This window comes from Natator depressus, chromosome 6 (assembly GCF_965152275.1).
Source record: "Natator depressus isolate rNatDep1 chromosome 6, rNatDep2.hap1, whole genome shotgun sequence".
NCBI lineage: Eukaryota > Metazoa > Chordata > Testudines > Cheloniidae > Natator > Natator depressus.
This window is the reverse complement of record NC_134239.1, coordinates 115,821,328-115,842,587: the sequence shown is the minus strand read 5'-3', so window position 1 is coordinate 115,842,587 and position 21,260 is coordinate 115,821,328. Positions and strand designations below refer to the sequence as shown.

The 21,260-nt window shown below is 39.2% G+C and overlaps 1 protein-coding gene across 4 annotated transcripts in view; it reads left to right on the top strand.

Moving 5' to 3' along the window:
- BRF1 (BRF1 general transcription factor IIIB subunit) overlaps window positions 1-21,260 on the top strand; it is a 227,545-nt gene that overhangs the window by 109,854 nt on the left and 96,431 nt on the right. For all 4 annotated transcript variants that reach the window (XM_074956371.1, XM_074956369.1, XM_074956372.1 and 1 more), the window contains 4 exons: window positions 12,461-12,587; window positions 15,745-15,784; window positions 15,874-15,966; window positions 16,766-17,044. In XM_074956371.1, coding sequence (XP_074812472.1) covers window positions 12,461-12,587; window positions 15,745-15,784; window positions 15,874-15,966; window positions 16,766-17,044 — 539 coding nt within the window. The remainder of the gene's footprint in view (window positions 1-12,460; window positions 12,588-15,744; window positions 15,785-15,873; window positions 15,967-16,765; window positions 17,045-21,260) is intronic.

Below are 21,260 nucleotides of genomic sequence, written 5' to 3'. Positions count from 1 at the left end.
TTATTTGTGTTTGTTTACAGTTAATTTAGCACAGTCAGTGCTCTTGGGGGGGGCATGTCTTCCCACCCCCCCCACCTTTTTTTTTTGTCACCCACTTCGGGCCTTCTTGGACCTTGATCCCTAGCCTTGAGTATGGGTTATGCCCAAGACCTCAGACTCCAAACCCTGTCAGACCTCCCACGTTCCCACCAAATGTAAGATCTCCTTAGGATTTAAAAGCAGACCTGGGAAATTCAGAGAGGACAGAATTAAACCCCTGTACATTGGAGTGGCCTCCTGCCTTCGATTCTTTGATAAGCAAAGATTCTGGGGGCCTTATGGGACTGTCAAAACCTTAGAAGAGGAAAAGACCCAACTTCCCAGAATGGGACAAGAACAGGGGAAAGTCATCCCTGCAGCCTGAATCTCAGGCAACCTCATGTCCTGGTAAGGATGCTGCCGATGCTCCTGTTCCTTCCGGTACCAACTGTGGCACCGACCAAGAAGTTGCACACTGAAAAATCCTCCAGAGTGGTGCTGTCTTTGACATCGGACTCAGTGCCTTCGAAGCATAGAGACTAGAACCAAGCCAAGAGTCTCTCTACAGTTCAGAGTAGCCAATTACCAAGCCCTTATGGCAAAGTATAACTTGCTGTAGCTCACGAAAGCTCATGCTCAAATAAATTGGTTAGTCTCTAAGGTGCCACAAGTACTCCTTTTCTTTTTGCGAATACAGACTAACACGGCTGTTACTCTGAAACTTCACAAACTATTTACATCTTCTATTGATCACCTGCCTCAGGATTAGAAGGCGCAATTTCAGGCCCTTATTACAGAATTCGGACAGTTGCCAAAGCATCTCTTCAACCGTTGCTCGATGCCACCAACAAGGCCGCACATGCCGTGGCTACAGATGGGAATCATCTTTCCCAAGCTGGATGATTGGCACCTGAAAGGACGTTCGTTCCTCAAGGTTCAGACTGCAAACATGAAAGCCCTATCTCTATTTCATTCACTGAGTCTCTGCTTAACATGGAAAAGTCTACCCTCTCACCCATTGAATATATAGACTTCATCGAGGTCGCTCTGGATTCCTTCACTGCCAGAACCTATTTACCCAGGGACATATTTGTCACCATGTCCAACCTTGTTATAAAAATGTAATAGAGTCCACAAACCACAGTAAATACTTGCCTACAACTTTCGGGTCACATGGCATCTTGTACATTTGTGACACCCAATGTATAAGACTACATTCTCTGTGAGAGTAGCAGCCGTGTTAGTCTATTCGCAAAAAGAAAAGGAGTACTTGTGGCACCTTAGAGACTAACAAATTTATTTGAGCATAAGCTTTTATGAGCTACATCTCACTTCATCGGATGCATTCAGTGGAAAATACAGTGGGGAGATTTATATTCATAGAGAACATGAAACAATGGGTGTTACCATACACACTGTAAGGAGAGTGATCACTTAAGGTGAGCTATTACCAGCAGGAGAGCGGAGGGGGGCGGGGGGAAGACCTTTTGTAGTGATAATCAAGGTGGGCCATTTCCAGCAGTTGACAAGAACGTCTGAGGAATGGGTGGGGGTGGGGATAAACATGGGGAAATAGTTTTACTTTGTGTAATGACCCATCCACTCCCAGTCTCTATTCAAGCCTAAGTTAATTGTATCCAGTTTGCAAATTAATTCCAATTCAGCAGTCTGTTTTTGAAGTTTTTTTGTTGAAGTATTGCCACTTTTAGGTCTGTAATCGAGTGACCAGAGAGATTGAAGTGTTCTCCGACTGGTTTTTGAATGCTATAATTCTCTGTGTCTCTGAGCCTAGTTCAAAACAGTCTACATCCCCAACACAGTCTATCCAAATGGGTTTCTGTACCCCAGTGGGCCTCAGAGTCTCTCCTTGTCCTTTCATGATTGAGAAGGACCTGGAGTGGTGGTGGGTTCTCCTCCCTCTACCCCCGCAATATTACCCTCAAGTCAGAACATGCAGGCGCAGACCTGCAGACACTGCTGTTGAAAATCTCCAAGCAAGAGCACACGGCGGTGTGTGCATCCTGACGTGGAGTACCCATTGGGGGATACATCTTGAAGAACCCCAGTTACTGTACAAGTTAAGTAACCTCTCCTTTTTTTTTTCTTTCAGTAGGTAAATTTGTCTATCTCCAATATTACCAAAATTTTGTTAAATTTTGTCTTCGGGGGAAATTTTTTACCCAGTGATCAGCAATAGAGCATCTAGGTGCAACTAATTAATTAGATATTAAGTACTAGTTTCAAATGTAGTTCACTTTTCAGTTGTGAAAAATAGTTGTGGTACAATTCCTAATCTTCAAAATGAGAATGATGATATTTCCGTAACTTACAGGGTTGTTATGAGGATAAATTCATTGTTTGTGAGATGCTTGTATGCTGTGATGATGGGGATATATCAATACTAACATCACTTTGCTGTCTGGTCAATGGGCATGTTCTTTAATACACATTTTATAATTCATGATTTCTGCGCTTTATAATATACTTTTAAGATCATATATTTAAGTGTTAATTTTTATTAAGAATAATAATAAGCATAGTAAATTGCAGTTGGAAGTAAATTTAATGTTGACCAGTTTAAGTGAAGAAGTCTTGTTGTAAAATTCATGCTTTGAAATGTTTACTCAAGTCATACACATCAGCTAAAATGACAGCGTTATTTACTTTGACAAGGTAAATGTGACAGCTGAATATTTTCAGGGAGCTATAATTACAACTGTATTTATCATGAATCTATAAAACTTGATTGATGTTTTTGAAATAAGAGCACATTATATGGTATTTAGCTAAGGCAAATAAAAAATCCCTTTGAATAAGTGTTTCTGTAGCCAAGGTTTTTTTTGTTCCTTTCAAGAATTAGAATCTTGAAATATCATTAAATGGAAGTGTCTGAATTAATAAGTACTTGCTTCACATGCTTAAATATTTTTCTCATATGAAGTAGAGTTTTATTTATTTTTAATTATTACTGTTTCTGTGCTGTATTGTATTAAGAACTATTATCGCTTTGTGTAGATGGGAATGGGACTAGTTGTAGGTACTAACTAATAGACAACGTTAAAATATCATCTATACTGCTGAGTACTTTTCCCTGAAAATTCTTAAACCAAACTACAAATTGTAGTCAAAGTTATTAAAAATAATAATATTATTTCTGAGCCTCCTGATTGTGCCTTACTATTTGAGTTATTCTTCCAATTTGTTAAACTGCTGCTGAAGGGTGGATTTGCTCCTGGATTATGCCAGGGTCTGTGGCAGAAAATGTGCCTTGAAGGGGTTGGATCAGGACAATGTGCTCTCAACTCTGTCACTGCGGTTGGTGTTACATGGTGATAAAAGTGGGCAGTGCGGTTTGGGGAGATGGTGTGGTCAAGGCACCTGGGCGAGATGCCCATTCAGTGTAAATCATGGCAGTTTTCTACCTATGGAGCCACTGCTATAGGTTATAGCTGTCCTCCTTCCCTGGGAGATAAATCCTAATCCTCTGTAGCACAACTGCCTCTGACAGTGCAGGCTGGGTCAGTTTACCCTCTTCTCTGGGGACTGGGGTGTATTGGGCCCTACTTATTAGCCTTAGGGCCAATTAATCTGCCAATGCTATTTATCAGAACAGTAGTTCTCAGCAGGCGGCTCACAGATATGTGACATTAATGGATATTAAGTAATTCAGCTTCTCCTTGCAGAATTGTTCATCTGATCATAAAAAGAAACCCATTTTGCAAGGTAAAAGCAACAAAACATAATGGTGACACAACAGAGCCTGTCACTTGTATTTAAAATAAGAGATCTTAATTAGTTTCAACTTGTATGTTTGGTTTAAAACCATTTTCTTTTTCTTTTGGCAGGGCTTCAGTAAATAACCTTAACAATCACTTCACAAGGCCTTGTAGCTTTGTAATTTGAGGCACAGAATTCAAAAGTACAACTCATCCTAATTGTTGAAACAAAATGTATTAAATATTTATAAACGCACTGAAAATTCTATCTGTTTCATCGCCAATCTAATTGGAATAATATTGATTTATATATTACTTCATAGGTTCAAAGCACTGTACAAATATTAACTAGTCAATTTTTTATTTTCTCTATCAGTTTTGATGATACAAAAGAATTAGCTTTTAAATTCCTCAATATTTTTATTTGTTTATCCCTTACATTTATATCTTTAGATAATGCACCTGTCTCCACTATCTCCTTTTTTCTTCAGTCAATATTTTCCCCCTTGTTTATCTTGTAATCTCTTTGGAGCAGCGACACAGTGTTTGTCCAGTATCTAGTACAACAGGGCCCTGATCCCTGTTTGAAGATCTGAGGCAGTTTCTTCAATGGAAATAAATACATCTTATTTTTAAACTTCAGTACAGTAGTGAAACGTCACTTAGAGGAAAGTGGAACGTTACACCAGAATTGTTTCAAAGCATTTGCAGTGTATGGATTGCAGTTTGTTAGAGAGAACCTCTCTACTTACAGCAAAATTTTTCTGTTGACCAACCCCCTCTCCCCACACGCCCCTCCACCCCCACAAACAAATCCCAAGCCATCATTACCAAAAGCTTCTGCTGTTTATAGATCGGGGTGAAATCATTGGAAGAAAAAACTGATAAATTGGTCCATATGCTTACACTATGGACTCTGAAGGTTTCTCCAACCCAAGGCTGTATGGGTAACCTTTTGGAAAAGAAGTAGTCCATACATAGCGTGTATAAATCTGTGTTGATTGCAGCTGCCCCTATTTTCAGTGCAACAGTGTGTAGCTCATATAGACTTCAGGTCCAAGCATGCAGCATTCCATCTTGATCTGAGTGTCTTCTGCCACCAGAGGTAGAGAAGTGAGCAGTTTGATATGCAGGAGTAATACCAGGATGTGAAAGGACCAGAGATGCCTGCATAGCTAGGGAGGTGGTCACAAGGTTAGAAGTTCCATAATGTTGAATGTTGTACTAAGGTCAAGAATATTGAGGGAGAAGATATTAAGTCTATTAAGATCAAGGAGAATGAGGGAGAAGGCAATGACTCCATTGAGAAGTGTGTGTTTGTGCTGTGGGCAGAGCGAAACCCACACTAAAATTGTGTGAAAGGTAATTGGAGAGATGAATTTCTCAAGCATTTTGAGAAAGGGAAGGTTAAGGGAGGTACAGTCGTATGTCAGAGTCAATTGAGGTTCTTTCAAGAGGATGTCGTGTGGAAGGTGACTTTTAGAAAACTTCGAGAGATATCGGAAGAAGAGGAGTTGTTGATGGTGGTGGTAGTCCATATCCTTCTCCTGCATCATTAGCCATAGAGAGTCACCGAAAACTGCTTTGCTAAATTAAGAAGTCGAATTCGAAAATACTTAATGCCCCCCAAATGTGTATGAAAATAATTTCAAAGTGGTTTATAAGTGGATGAATCACTTCTAAAAAAAATCTTCTAAATCCTCTGGACTAACTTCCAGCTTGGCTGTCCTTCCCGTGCCATGCAGTACCTTAGTAGTTGGGTTGTCTGTTTCTGTTTTCATGGGAAAAAGTTACCATTTTTTGTGGGTCCAATTTCATGTGTAACATTAAATTTAAACCTACTTCCTACAAAACTAGTAACAAATTACCAGTACATTTCAATATTTTAATTTCTCACTTACATACATACACAGCATAAAAAAAACAACCTATGTCATCAAGTCTCAAAGTCTGTGTCTGCAGCCTTGGGTTTGCACTATGGTGCTAAAAATAGTCATGTGTAGATGGGCTCTGAAACCCAGCCTCCTCCCTGTGCTTCAGAGCTGGAATGTCTGCATGGCTATTTTTAGCACCATAGTATAAGCCCAAGTCTGTAGACACAGGGTCTTCTTTATTTTTTTGTTTTGTTTTTGCAGTGTAGCCCAAGTCTGTAGACACAGGGTCTTCTTTATTTTTTTGTTTTGTTTTTGCAGTGTAGACGTACCTATAGAGTTTAAGGCTAGAGAGGACCACTAGATGATCTAGTCTGACCTCCTGTATATCATGGGCCATTGAACACCCCCCGCCCCGGCCAATCCTCACCAAACCCCAAGTATTTCAGCTTTCTGGAGATTAAGGGTATGTCTAAACAACAGTCGGGAGAGCAAGTCTCAGCATGGGGAGACAGACGCATGCTCGCTCTGCTCTAGCTACTGCACTTAAAAATAGCAGTGTGGAGGAGAAGCGGGGATGCGGCGCACTCAGGGAAGAAGGAAGAGGTGAGGTGGGCGGGGAGCTTGGCTGCTGGTGGGTGCAGAGCACCCACCAGTTTTTCCCCATGGGTGCTCCAGACCCGGAGCACCCATGGAGTCGGTGCCTATGAGTGGGTCAGGTGGGTTTGCACTTGGGTGGCCAGCTCCAACTGCTGCCTGTGCTGCTGTGGCCATCCTGCTGCGTGGAGCACACTAACTTGAGCAGAACTAGCAGGTGTCTGTCTACCCACGGTGCGGACCATGTTCCTCGCTGCTGTGTAAACATGCCCTAAACTATGGTGTGCCATAGGCAGAGAACAGGCTGAATCAAGGTGCACTGATGCCCAATGCCTCTGTAATGCCAGGGAAATTATTTTAGTGAGATATACCTAGATGCTTCCTTATGCCACTAGCAGTACAACACTACTTGTTTACGGTCTTTGATATCTTCTGTACAATAATTACAATTTATGAATACTGTCTTGGCAAACAGTTCCCTAAGTGCTTGACTTTCTGCATCTGAGTAGTTCCCTTAATGTAAGGTTAGGCTGTATTTCTATTCTTTTCATGGAAATCATATAGCGTATTCAAAGGGCAACCATTAAATTTCATAAGTGTATTTTAATTTCCAATATTAACAACGCAATCAAAGTAATAAGATTCCAGGATTGTCACTCTGAAGTCTAGAATGTCTGTTGAGTCAGTGTGAAGTGATGGAAACAGCTGCAAGCATGGCTGAGAGCTCTTTCTGTTTAGAATGTCACCAGGTTCAGTCATCGCTGGGGTTTGCAGTCTGTCTAATTTTTAAGTTCTGAGACACTCTGATTTTATGAAATATACTTGTGCGGTAGCATGGCTTTCAGCTACTAGTGTTTTATAAAGTGCTCGAAACATTTCAATTCTTGAAGTAACAAATTCCTTTTTTAAAAAAAAAAGTTTGTTGGGACTTCTACATTGAAATTCCAAGAATCCAAAGGATAATTTGTGAAGTCAATGGGATTACCACGTGTATTAAGTTAAGCACCAGTGTAAGTGTTTGCAGGGCTTTAAAGTTTACGATTAACAACTGCATAAGTGTTAGAGCTTTATCTCAGTATAAGCACATGTACAGGCATATACCTTTTCAAGGTGCTAATTTTTTAATACTTACTAATGATATATTCACAAATATATATTTTAAAAATATATGATCATCATAGTCTCAAGCCTGTGAAATATTAGACCATTGTCGTCTTTAATAATAATAAAATATAGTATATTCGTTTATTACACAAGTAGTAGCGTGTAAAGTGTGTAACCCTTTCTCTGATATCTGTATTCAGTGCCTCTACAAAGTGGGGTGTATGTATGATATCGATGCATATATTGTGTGTGCATTTAAAAAAAGGATGATAATGTAAAAATAGACTGATTTATTTCGCAAACACCTTGTAATCATGTCTACCCAATCTATTGTATAACCTCTGTGCCAACTTGAAGTCTGAACCTGCCTCATGCTACTGATTACAATACTATGGGTCAACAATTCTGAAGGAAGCTCAGACAATAAATGATGGGGCACATATATTTATATTCTGAGACTTCACTAAAAGGCAAATCAGTTGACTGACTCTTCAGATTCTACAGATAGCCTCTCAAGTCAATCTGTTGCTCAAAATGTTAGTAATGATATTTCAACTTACAATTAATATTATATGGATGTGAAAAAATATTATTTAGAATTTTGAATTACTGTGTTAAATATTTCTTTGTAAAAAGAGATCATACAAATAGTAATTAAGCATCTCTGTATACCACGTAACTTACAATGCAGTTTTCCTTTGGTATCTGATATAATATTCTGAACTCTGATTTGCATCCGATGAAGTGAGCTGTAGCTCACGAAAGCTTATGCTCAAATAAATTGGTTAGTCTCTAAGGTGCCACAAGTCCTCCTTTCCTTTTTGCGAATACAGACTAACACGGCTGTTACTCTGAAACCTGATTCCTATGTAACTCTTTCTCTTTTTGTTTGTTATGCAGTAAAATACTCTTTAAAACATTTTAAAAAGACAAGTTGTAATAGACAACATAAAATAAAATGTTAAAAGTACATATCCTGTGTATGCATCTTTAAAATTTCCCTCCAGAACCACAACGCTTTGTTCTTCTTTCCAAAGCTCCACCATTGCTACTCCAATGTGCCTTTCTTCCACGCTGTTCGCTCCCCAGAATTGGAGTCAGGCTTTTGTATATGTATAGGCAGTCAGTCAGATGGTCGTGTATTAGTACTGGAAATGTCTAAAAAAATGTTTCTGGCCCTCTTCAGTCCTTGATGGCAGCTTCAACTGATCCCCCCTCCTCTTTGGGGAATAGGTGGGAGGAGTCTCATGGCCTTTCCTACCTTGTACATTCTGTCCCTCTCAGATTTTGCATTTCCTGGAACTCTCAAAAGTGTTTGTAGTCTGTACTTTAAAAGCCCTTGAAAATTTGGTTTTCAGTGAGTGAACAGAAAAACTGGATTGCTAAGTGAGCAGCACTTGGGCATCCCCATCCTTCCTAGCTGTAGGTAGGGCTAAGAAATCCCCTGTGGAAGGTGTGCATAGGTGAAAAAATTTCAGTGCCCATAGCTGCGTGATGGCTGCCTTGGTTTCCTTCAGACTTGCCTTGTTTTTTATACTCCAGTAAGATCCACAAACCAAACCAAGTCTCAATAAAATTCCGCTGTTGTTGAGCTGTGCGCAACATTTCTGAACTGAACACAGAGGGAAAGTATATTTTTGTACATATGTGGATTGAACAAAAACAGTGGAACAGATTTTGCTGTATCTTTTCCGGGGGGATAAAAGTATATGTGGGGGATGCCTGTTGGCACAGACCAAACTCTGGACAATTTTGGCCCCAAAGGAATTTGTTTTGAGATGGTTTGTCCTAAACCATTTAAAAAAGAAAAGGGGGGGGGGGTGTTTTATTGGAAGTTCCATTTCAGCCTTAACTCTAATGGTTGCTACCGCTTCTGCTACAAATAGAAAATAGTTGTCTGCCAAATTCCAGTTTTTAATGCCTTTTTTGACTTGGTGTCAAGACAAATAATATCTTAATTTGTACATCTACTTATTTTCCCTTTACACATAGCTTAAAACTGGCCACTCTGATTTAATTTTTCTTTAGATGAAAAGTGAAAACAAAATGAAAGTGAGATATAGTTTTATGTAGAATTTCATCTAAGAAATAAATTTTATTATGACCATTTCATACACCCTTGAAATTTAACATGCAACAGTTAAGGTTGCATCAGTATTTCTTAACTGCAAAACTAATGTTGTCACGTGTTTTGCAGTATGGAGTACGGTGTTTAGCAATTTGTGAACTTGATGGCTTATGTCAAAGGCTGACCAATTTGGTGAAAGGCTGATATCTTGTACATAATTTAAACAATGTATAATGGTGAGATATTTCAAGCAGGTAGTTAAGGAAAGTAGTTACACTACTTTTTAGCTATATATAAATAAGTATGTGCACATGCATGTGTGTGATATATAATATCTCCCTCTCTCTCTCACTACACATTCTCTGAAGACCTGATGCTGCAAGTTCCATAAAGGTGCAGGGTGCACCCATGTGGAACTGCTTGCAAGATTGGGCCTCAGGTAGCAACCGAATTTGGGGCAGGAACCAGGTGTATTTGTGTTTTGCACAGTACTTTGTTCAGTGGGGTCTGGTCCTGATTGTGGCGTCTGGACACTAATATAATAAGTATTTAGTATATGAATTTATGAACAGTGTTCAGGCTGTGATAGAAAGGGTCATGTATAAGTGTTAACTACAAGAGGATGGCTGATCTTGTGGTTAAGGCACTGGACTAAGACTTGGGAGGTATGGGATCCGTTTCTGTGCTGCCTGTCTGTGGCCTTGGGCAAGGCATTTAATCTCTCTGTGCCTCAGTTCCCATCTGTTAAATGGGGGTAATAATACTTCCTTTTTACCACCCTTTGCCTCTTTCCTACTTAGATTGTTAGCTCTTTGGCACAGGGACTGTCTCATGTTCTTTGTACAGTGCCTAGAACAATGGTGCTATGGGGGCTACAAGTAATATAAATAAGAATAATGCATAGAGGCATTGTGGTCTAGTGCTCTGTGTCCTTTGGCAAACCACTTAGCTAGAGCTGTCTGGAAAAATGGAATTACCGTCCCGTGAAACATTTTCAGGTTTCGGAAGAATGTTCATCCCAGTTCAGGACAAAAAGTGAAAAGCTGGACATTTTTATTTGAACAAATTCTGAAAAATTCCATTTCAGGAGAACTGAAACAATATTTTTTGGCTTCCTGGCTGCCCGTGTGGAAGGCACTTGTGAGTGGGAGAAAATGAAACTGACAAGAGCCTTCCTGGTGATCAGCTGGGGAGCTATCATTTTGCGTTCCCAAAGTAAATGTTTCCTAAAGGATCATCAAATTTCTTTGGCAAAATTTGAAATTTTCCAATGGAGAATTTCAATCTTGTGAAAAGGGCATTTTTGGCCCCCCCCAAATCATTCTACCAGCTCTACGCTTTACTGCTCTATCTCATTTTCTCCATCTGCAGAAAGTAGAGTAGTACTTAACCACCAAATGTTGAGATTGGTAGATGAAAATGCAACAGATTGGTCCTACGTAATTTCTTTTCTTTTGAAAGATTTCAGAGAGATTCTGTATACTTAACATAGTAACTTTTAAAATGGAACCACTGAACAAGTGCTAATTATATTATTACTATTTACTGTATATATTTACAAGTATTCATGTGTGTCATTTATTCAATGAACAAATGACCCCTTTTCTCCATTGCAGTCCATTGTCTTCTGTTTGGGAAGATGGGTTGTTTCAAAACTGTTGAAATTATATTATTTGTAGACCTGCTTTGTGTAAATTAACAGTAATGTTAATATACTAAGAATAATTTTAAGCTTATTCCTATGCTATAATGATAAATACATATTTTAGTTTGGAAATTTGGTGAATTTTTATTAGGATTAATAACCCTGATTTAAGTCAGCCAGAAAGTAGGCATTTATTTCTCCATGTGGTTTTTCCAGTTTATCACTTAGTGATCGTGCTGTTCCAGTCCAGAGCAATAGTCCCTCTAATTTTTTACGTCCATGTGCAGAATGAATTTTGTTATGTGTACCAATATGGAGGTGATATGTGGTGGGGGTGGGGCTGAGGGGTTTGGAGTGTGGGAGGGGGCTCAGGGTTAGGGTGCGGGGTGCGTGAGGGCTCTGTCTGGGGGTGTGGGCTCTGGGATGGGGCCGGGGATGAGGGGTTTGGGGTGTGGCAGGGGGCTCAGGGCTGGGAAAGAGGGTTTGGGTGTGGGGGGATGAGGGCTCTGTCTGGGAGTGCAGGCTCTGGGGTGGGGCTGGGGATGAGGGGTTCGGGGTGTGGGAGGGGGCTCAGGGCTGAGGGTTAGGGCATGGGGGGTAAGGGCTCCAGCTAGGGCTGAAGGCTCTGGGGTGGGGCTGGGGATGAAGGGTTCAGGGTGCGGGAGGGTGCTCAGAGCTGGGACAGAGGGTTGGGGTGTGGGGGATGCAGGCTCTGGGGTGGGGCAATGGATATGGGGCTTGGTATGCAGACTGTCTCAAGGCTGCGGCAGGGAGAGAGGATTCTCCCCAGCCCTCTCTTGCCGCAACAGTCCGGGGCCAGGGAAGAGGTGCCTCTCCCTGCCGGAGCTGGAGGAGAGGCGCCTCTCCCCACCTGCGTGGCCCTTGATAGCCTGCTGCGCAGCCACAGAGCTTAGAGGGAACTTAGGTCCAGAATCTCTCCTTGACGAAAACTTACTGTTTCTTACATACTGTATCTAATCAAAAGGCAGTTTTGTCATGTATATGAATATTTATTTAGGAACAGATGAGACCATCGAAATCATTTTGATTTTTGTGTAGCCTAGTGGATAGGGCACTGGATTGGGACTCAGTAGACCTGGGTTCTAGTCCCAGTTCTGCCACTGATCTGCTGGGTGACTTGGGGCAAGTTATTTCACCTTCCTGTGCCTCAGTTTTATTATCTGTAGAATGGGGATAATTGTATTTATCTCCTTTGAAAAGTGCTGTATAAGAGCTGGGTGGTATTATTATTTTTTTATTATTTTATTTATTTATTTTATGATCTATTTATTTGTTTGAGCCACAGTCTCTTGAGATGACATGCTTAATCTTTAATTTAGCAGTTTGTCAACTTTTGTAAAACTACTTGTTTTAAAAAAGAATGTTCTAAAAGATACCACAATAAAATATTGTGTATTTTAATTTTATGTATATATGTTAGGCTTACAGAATTTGAAGATACACCAACGAGTCAGCTAACTATAGATGAATTTATGAAGATTGACTTGGAAGAGGAGTGCGATCCTCCTTCATTTACTGCTGGTCAAAGAAAATTAAAGATACAGGAGGTGAATTCTATCAATACTTTGTATTTGAAGCTGCTTGTGGTTCTGTCTCTGTTTTCATCTTTGGACTTGATAGTGTGCCATGCCATGACTGACCAATTTAACCTTAGCTATTCCTGCTTCTACCACCATATTCTCATGGGGAGGGTGGGAGGCATAGGTGGTGGCATCCACAAACAAACATATTTTTTTTCTGTACTGGCTGGGAGATAGCCACACATTAAAACCAACAGGAGTACTTGTGGCACCTTAGAGACTAACTCATTTATTTGAGCATAAACTTTCGTGGGCTACAGCTCACTTCATCGGATGCATAGAATGGAACATATACACACATACAGAGAATGTGAAAGCTTATGCTCAAACAAATTGGTTAGTCTCCAATACTAACACAGCTGCTACTCTGAAACCTGACATTAAAACCAGCCACATATTAAAAGGTGCGGTAAGATTTCTTCCACACCATTTTCACTAACTCCTCCAGAGAATCAGACTCATCCAGATTCCTGTCAATAGTAGCCATAAAAGTCTCCTGTTGAGGGCCCAAACCATATCTGCAGTCTTAGCCAACCACTGCAAGAACAGGGGAAAGGGCAAAGTCACTGCTTAGCTCAGTGCAAATCCGGGGAAGTTGGTGATTAAATATCATGGCAACAGCTGTACTCCTGTTTTTAGTAAAACTACTTATTTTTGCAAGGCATTTACTGCTGAGCACCTAATTTTTATATTGTGGATTCAGGGTTCAGTACCCCATGACCAGTCTTCATCCCCACTGGGAAGACGATGTTGGCATGGGTGCCAGATCTCCATTCTGAGCATGGTTCTCTCTTAACTACTTTTTTGTAGTTGCGTCCTGCCTACCTGCTCTGCATGAGTCTTTCCACTATGCTCGCCACCTCATACTAGTGTCAAGATTCTTTTTCCTTACAAAATTGGGGCCTCTCATTCGACCAGCTAAGCTGATTTTGTTGCATGTGAACCTTGAGGAGCTGCCTGATTTTTGCTCCTCCCATATGTGCTACATTCACTCTTCTACCCTACTTAGCAAAGGTCACAGCTGGAAAAGTACTTGTTTGTTAACTGGATCAAAAAATGTTGCAAATGTTGTTCTTGCTAGCGACACCCTTGGCTAGGAAATGAGGCATTACTTAAAATTTTGTCTAACTTCTTGTTATACAAAAATAAATACTGGTGTTAACACTAATCAGATTGCATAGAATTTGTTTCGTGATACAACATGCAGTACTTGAAAGACTGGTTTCATGTGTGGCTTAATTCATTTGAGGAATACTGGCTTGACAAGTATTTTATATGAAAATATTCTGTAACCGTCCTAAATGTCGTTTCAAGGTATTTGCTACTGAAAGTGAACATCCTTAATATTGGTAATGTTATGATGTCCTCTGGAGATCTTACACAAAAGCCTGGTTAGACATTGTGGGTCATATTTTTAGACCTCAGTCTTCACTTGCATTCTTGCCCACGCACCTCTGTGGGTGGTGGTTTCCTGCCATAGCTTGTTCATGTAGTTGTGGTCGGTTCTAACTTCTGCAGCCATGTGGGCTTTGTGTGTGCAGATTGTGTTACTTGTGTACACTATTGTTAGCATTGAAATAGTGTGCATGTTCCGGGGAGGGGTGTGTTTACTCACATGTGGAGACCAAGAGGAGGTCCCACTAAAAGTCTGTCAACAGATAAACGTTGCCATGAAATAGAGCATGGCTTTTTGAGAAATAGCCAATTAATAATCATATGCACCAGATTGGGTTTATTAGTATAGTTACATAGAGGAGTATGTTATGTGTGTGTTCTAGATGATTTTTAAAAATATCAGTTATATATGGAGATGCTAGAGTACAGTTGACGGCTAGTGTCAGTAAGGTTGACAGTTGAAAGCTAGTGCTCCAAAGTTTTGCAATTATTGGGTTTTTTTGGTTTTCATTTATTTTTAATTTGTAACGTTTGAATGAAGTACATTTATAATCTGAACACTACATTCTTCAAAGTTCTTGAGTACTTACAACTCCCATTTATGCTGTGGATGTTGTGTACCTCTGAGAATCACCCCAAACAGGTTTTGTCCTCTATTATAAAATATTTTAGTATTTTTTGCCACCATCAGAGAGCACATACATGTATCCAGGTAATTTGCAATAAACAAGAAAGAGAGGGTCAAATTCTCTTCACTTACGTGAGTGTAGACAATGAAGTTTCTTCAGGTTTACACAGAACTGAGTTTGCTGAAATGGAGGCTTGCTTCTTCTTAGCACATCTTTTTGCCTAATGTTGAATTTGTGACTTAGTCTGTTGGAGTGAAATTAATATACTGTTACAAACACAGGATTATTACTTAACCGCAGAATCAGTTTGTATAAAATACTATATTTAGTGTTAAAATACAGTTTGTACAAAACATGACCGCATCCTGTTTTAAGATGCGATATTCTGGACCACAATGTTAGAATTCGGAAGTATTTTCCTACGAGAAACAAGCTGAACTGTGAGGAGGAGAGAGTCCCTGTTTAAACACAGGTATCTGAAATACTAGTCTGAGAAATACAAGAATGACTGTTAACATTAGGATGTTTCTCGGAGGCTGGATTTTTTTGGTCCACCATGTTCACTTTGAGCTGCTTATGGCCACAGATTTCCCCTAGGAGAATTCCCCTTGTGTAAGGGAAATCTCTTCCAATGCAACTGAGCTCCCCTATAGCTGATCGTCTGCTAGCATTAACTCCATTATGGACTTTACGATGGTGATGGAAGTTAGAGTAGGCACCCAGCTTCTGCAACTTCTCCTGGGGGTGGGTGGCCAAGAATCAGGGAGCTGCAACTGCAGCTGCTATTCTCCACTATGTCTGAGCTGTGCTTGGATAGAGGGGAGAGTCGGCGCCTCATTTTAGGTGAGACAGTGTGAAAGTTCCTCTCTGTCAGGTTGAGATATAGGTTTAATCAGTACTTTATTTCAAACAATATTTTGATACTTGTCTTTTGTCTGTCTGGTCTGTCCTAGATTACGAACGCTTTATGGAAGAAATGTACATTACCATCTTTCTATAGTACCATGTGTATTTAAGTTTCTTAATAGAGGAACAGATATTAAAATGATTTAATCGTAGCATATTCATATTTCATTCTGTTACTCATTTTTTCTTTTCAGCTTGAGAAAGCGCTGTCAAAAAAGCTTGAAGATGTTGAAGGTACAAGTCCCATTCAATACACTGTATCACTTGGCTACACCAAATAACATGAATGGTTTCTGAACTTTATTTTTATTTAATTGCCACAGGTGAAATATCAATTTACCAAGATGAAATAGAGAATGAATTAGAAAATAGTAGGCCAAAGGCAAAAGGAGTATTAGCAAATTTGACTAAAGATGGTAAGTATATAAAAGACGATGAATATTTTAAAAGTAGCAATGGGGGTCAAATCCTACTCACGTTATTTTGTATGATCTTTTATTATGCTATATACTGCTCCATTTCTTTGTTGTGTATTTATATATATGCAGTTACATACATTATGCAGTGAAATGTTGGGTGCAACAAAACATTTAAGTCTTGACTTAGACTGGAGTTCTCTGAGGAATGGAATGCATATTACCAGCCCACAAAATACCATGCTTCAAATATCAGACATCAACTTGAGTAGTACTGGAATTCACCAAAACTTTATACATTTTAAAAAATAGAACTATTGTAATGGCATGAATGGCTGTGACAAATTACTCTCAAGTGCAATTTAACAGGGGTGGTGTTGGTACTTCAGGTTAACATGAAATTTACCCCAAACCAGTGGGCATGTACCTTTGTGCCTCTGTATTCCCACACAGAAGGTTTTCACACTACTGTTTATAGGTTGAATATTAGCCTTAATTATCATGACAAGTATTTAGCTCTTATTACTAGAACTACTTACTTGCAGTATTTTGATAACACAATAGAAGCAATTTTAACTTATTATTTTCAGAAGAGACATATTTTAAAAGCTAAAGCAATGATTTTAAAGCACATCTGGAAATTCCGTATATTCATACAATGTACTGAAACACTCTCTGTTCTTCTGCAGATTGTTCTCTAATAGTTTTTATTTTTTTAAGTGAGCTGCTCTTCATGTACTTAGTTTAGTAACAGATGGTATGAAGTTATTTGATTTCCCCCCCTCCCCCCCCATTACAGAATCTATAGACGATAATACTGCTAGTGTATTTGGAGAGGAGGAGGCAGAAGATGAAGAACTGGAAGCAGCTGCTAATCATTTAAACAAGGACTTTTGTAATGAACTTCTCGATAAAGATAGATTAAAGAAAAATGAAGGGAGAGAATGCAAAAATGGAAATGAAACTCCTGTATGGCCACCTGCACTAGAATCTCTGCTTGGCCCACTCCCTACTGCTGCCAGCCTTGGGATAACAGAATCTATACAAGAGTGTATATCCCCTAAGGATCGAGACCACAGTAAGTACAAGGTTAATGTAAGCCGAAATTTAAAATAGAAATGTCAGACTTATGAAAACTGTTGTCGTTTCACTGTTTAATTTCCAGTTACTTGCATGGTTGCTGACATAGGAATTCTATGAAATGTAAATGTTATAGGAAGAGTGTAGAGACATAAGAATTTGCAATCTTGATCAGACCAATGGTTCAACTGGTCAAATATTTTGTATTTGACACTGGCCAGTACCAGAAGTTGCTCGGGAAGATTCAGGATTTATATCCCTTAAACGTAGTAAAACAGATTTACCTTGATATGATAGCTGATATGGATATTTCAAACATTGCATTCATTATGTTGTTTTATTTGATATTTCCAATTAGCAATGTGTAACAAGTGGATTTTTTCTTTAAGTATAATTGGAAATGAAAATCTTAAATACCCGAGTTCTAGGTAACTTTTTTTTAGTTCAAAAGAGACGCAACATTTTTCAGGAAATACTTTATTGGAGTCAAACAAGGAAGCTGTCTTCTTTTGCTCTTAGTCAAGAATCAGTCTATTATATTTAATTCATTCTTCAGTGGTTTGTAAAGTTGCAAATGTTCAAAATACTTGGCATACAACATAGCGTATGCTTTTCCCCCCTTGATATGCATTTTTGTTAATACCTTGTTTGGCATGTTCCATTCCGTTTTCTCTGATCCCTGAAACCTTTTTATAGAATGGCACTCGAATGGACAGCATTAGCTGAATTGAACAATTGAAAATTTCTATTTTGCATGAGTTACAGAAGGCTACTACACACAGCCAATGATTCAAGGAGGTGTGTTTGCCTTTTTATATGTAAGCTGAAACTCTATGGAGTGTTTTTTCCCCTTCATGAATCTCAGATCTGAACATATTTGGTGAGAATCTCATTTTTTTCAATATTACAGTACATTTTCTGTTCCATAAAGCTTATCTGTCTTTGAATCTGTTTAGTCAGCAGATTCAATGAGTAGATCCAACTAAATGGACTGTGTCTTAATTTAGCTCTTATAACAGTTTATGTGAGTTATTCAAGATAGATGATGCTACCCTACTCCACAGCTAGACTGAAGGACCACACAAAATCAGCCTCATACCATGTTACTGCTCATGTCACAGAACTGCAGCGGATCGGTATAATTTATTTTCCCATATTATGCACAAGCTAAATGATGTAGAAAAAATTGATTGTTTAATTAAAATTAATGGTGGGAGGAATAAATGGCTCACACTATTGGGATATGCATCATTTCACCTCAAAATCAGTGGTTCAGATCTAACAGAGGTCAGTAGTAGCTGAAAATTGTTGCTGTCTGATGTTTTTCAGAGGTCATTGAACAACCAAGTCGGTGGTTTCAGTCCAGTTCCCAGTGAACATGTCCGTATAATGAAAACCTCAATTGACACTGTCATTGGCAATTTTAATGGAGGGTCCAAGGACTGAATGAATTTAAAGATGGAACTAATCTGTCACTCCCAGATATGTTCCTCCAAGTCGGGCTTGAGGTTTGTGGGCAAAGAAATGTATGGCAGCTTGGTCTGTGACTGCCTGTGTTCTACTGGTTCTGTAAAAAAATAGAGGTCTATGGTCTTTGGGGCTGCCAGATTCATTTAATTTTTACAAGTGATCAACTGTGTTTTGGTATGTTTATTTTAAAAAATATCCCTCTGGAAAATCCCAACTCCATTGTGACAGGGATTCAAATTTCCTTTATGTAGTATAGCAGAATGAATAAAAGATTAAATTTAGGTGTTACAGTGGGTTATTGTTTGGTTGTAGCCTTTAGTCCTTCCCAAAGCTGATTCTTTTGGGTTGCAGGTGCCATAAGTAAATCTCTAGCTTCGAGGGAAGGATATCTCCCATCCTCCTCACCCCAATTACCTTCCTTCTCCAAAAATCTCTGGTGTAGGTCCCCTTAAAGGTCTTTTACTTGGCTTTTGCATGTGATATGTCAACTTATGATTGTGTTTGTTTCAGCTGTTTGAGGAAATCTCTCACTGATGCAGCAGCAGTAGAAGACTCCCCAGAAACTGATAGTATAGACCAGACTTAAATGCAATGCTTAGATATTGAAGGACATTTAGGGTTATTCCCCAATCTGCAATTGTCAATGCAATATATGTGTGAATTTTTTATGGAAAGCACAGTATTTGAGTGAATTTGCATCACAAAGGCAGCACACTAGGGTACTGCATTAATGCAGTTAAGAGGCAGTATAATGCTCAGTAGAAGCGATACATCAGATTGTATTGTCTCTAAAAATACTTTATTCAGGAGGGACATTTCATTTTGGTTTCTTTTTGAGTGTTTACAGTTGCTTCTGTCTTGTTGATTTTTTTATTATACCAGGTATTAATCATAGAATCCTGCCCAAGGCTGATTCTTTTGCTTTGGATCTGGCTATTTTAATTATCTTAAAAGTTTCTTAGAAAACCCAGATTCTCCTTGTTGAATATCTTATCAGTAGCAATGAAGTACATGCTCCTGCGTACTAAATGAAAACATGAATTCACCCACAATGAGGCTTTGTGTATACCCTGTTTGTATATTTTAGTGAAACGCTTATAATTTGTAAAAGGAAGGGGATACTATATTCTGTGAATGCTGATCATGCTGTTCTAAACCATAAAGACAAGTTTATTGCAGAACTCATGAGCATTGAAGTCCTGAGTGAATTGTGTTGTATCATAGCTACCCAACAGATGCTGGAAATGGAGAAGATCTGGTAGGTCAGCCAGTACATTTCTCTGCCAAGGCAGGATTTTCACTTGTAACATATTTTCTAAAATTTTGTTCATTCTAGTTTTAAATGCCCCAAATAATAGGGTTTCCACTATTCTCTGGGAGATTGTCGTAGTCAAATACCAAAGACTTTATTTTCAAAGCAATTTTCTGGTATTCTATATAAAATTTTTCTTTGTAATTTATTTTCCATTACTCCTACTTACGTCCCTTTGTACCACCCTAAATAACTCATCATCTTCCTTAGTATTTACAGCCTTCATACATTTGTAGGCTATTATCCTGTCCTCCCCTTGTTGTCATTTAGCCCAAGTTGTGCTTGTCTCAAAATATTTTGGCCAAGATGGAAAGTGAGAAAGGATTGAAACTAAGTGCGGCAGAGGGAAAATGCAAGGCTTAAATTGTATGCCAAATTCATACAAATTATCTTTGGTATGCTCGTTGGTATAGCGTAAATTTTCATGAGCAGTCATTGTAAGGCTACATTAGCAAACAGTGTAGTGTGAGCAGGTGGTAACATGCAGCTGCACCTCCTCATAAAAGTAAACATCTTTTATAATCAAAAATAACTTTTGCAAGTACCATCTTGTGCCTACCCGAGCGAAGTGACTGTAAAGTACAGATTACAAAAAAAATCCATGGCAAAGTTTTTGTGCTCCTTGTTACTGACAACCAATTGTTTGTCATTTACATACATTTCCCTTGTATTTATGCCTTCATTCGTACTGTTGATCTCATTCAGTACACACTGAAGTCAGAGAATCTTTCCATTGACATCAGTGGGTGTTGAATAAGGCCCTATGTAAACAGCTACCCCAAACAATGGCCTTTGTAACAAAAATGAACTAATATTAACTCTATTTTGTTTTCTTCTTATTTTGTCATCTTTTTGTCTGACTCTTACATTTTGTTTAAATGTCATACAAAAGAAACTCGCTAACAAGACTTAAAAATTAATAGATTAGTAATTCAAGGGAATTAAACATTAAAAACATTGGGTTTGTTTAGTCTGCAGAAAAGAAGACTGAGAGGGGACATAACAGTTTTCAGGTACATAAGATTGTTACAAGGAGGAGGGAGAAAAATTGTTCTCCTTAACCATTGGGCTTAGGACAAGAAGAAATGGGTTTAAATTGCAGCAAGGGCGGTTTAGGTTGGACATTAGGGAAAACTTCCTAACTGTTAGGGTGATTAAGCACTGGAATAAAATTGCCTAGGGAGGCTAAGAGCAGGTTAGACAAACACCTGTCAGGGATGGTCTAGATCAGTGGTACTCAACCCGCGGCCCAGTTAGCACACAGTTGCGGCCCAGCTGAAGTCCTGAGTGAATTGTGTTGTACACAGCTGCTGTATGCTAAAGGCTGCTGGGCCTGTGGGTCAGGGGTGTGGGCTTCCCCACCACCTGGTGTGGTGGGGTCCAGGACCCTGGCTGTCCTGCCCCATACAGCTGAGTCTGCGCTCAGGGCTGC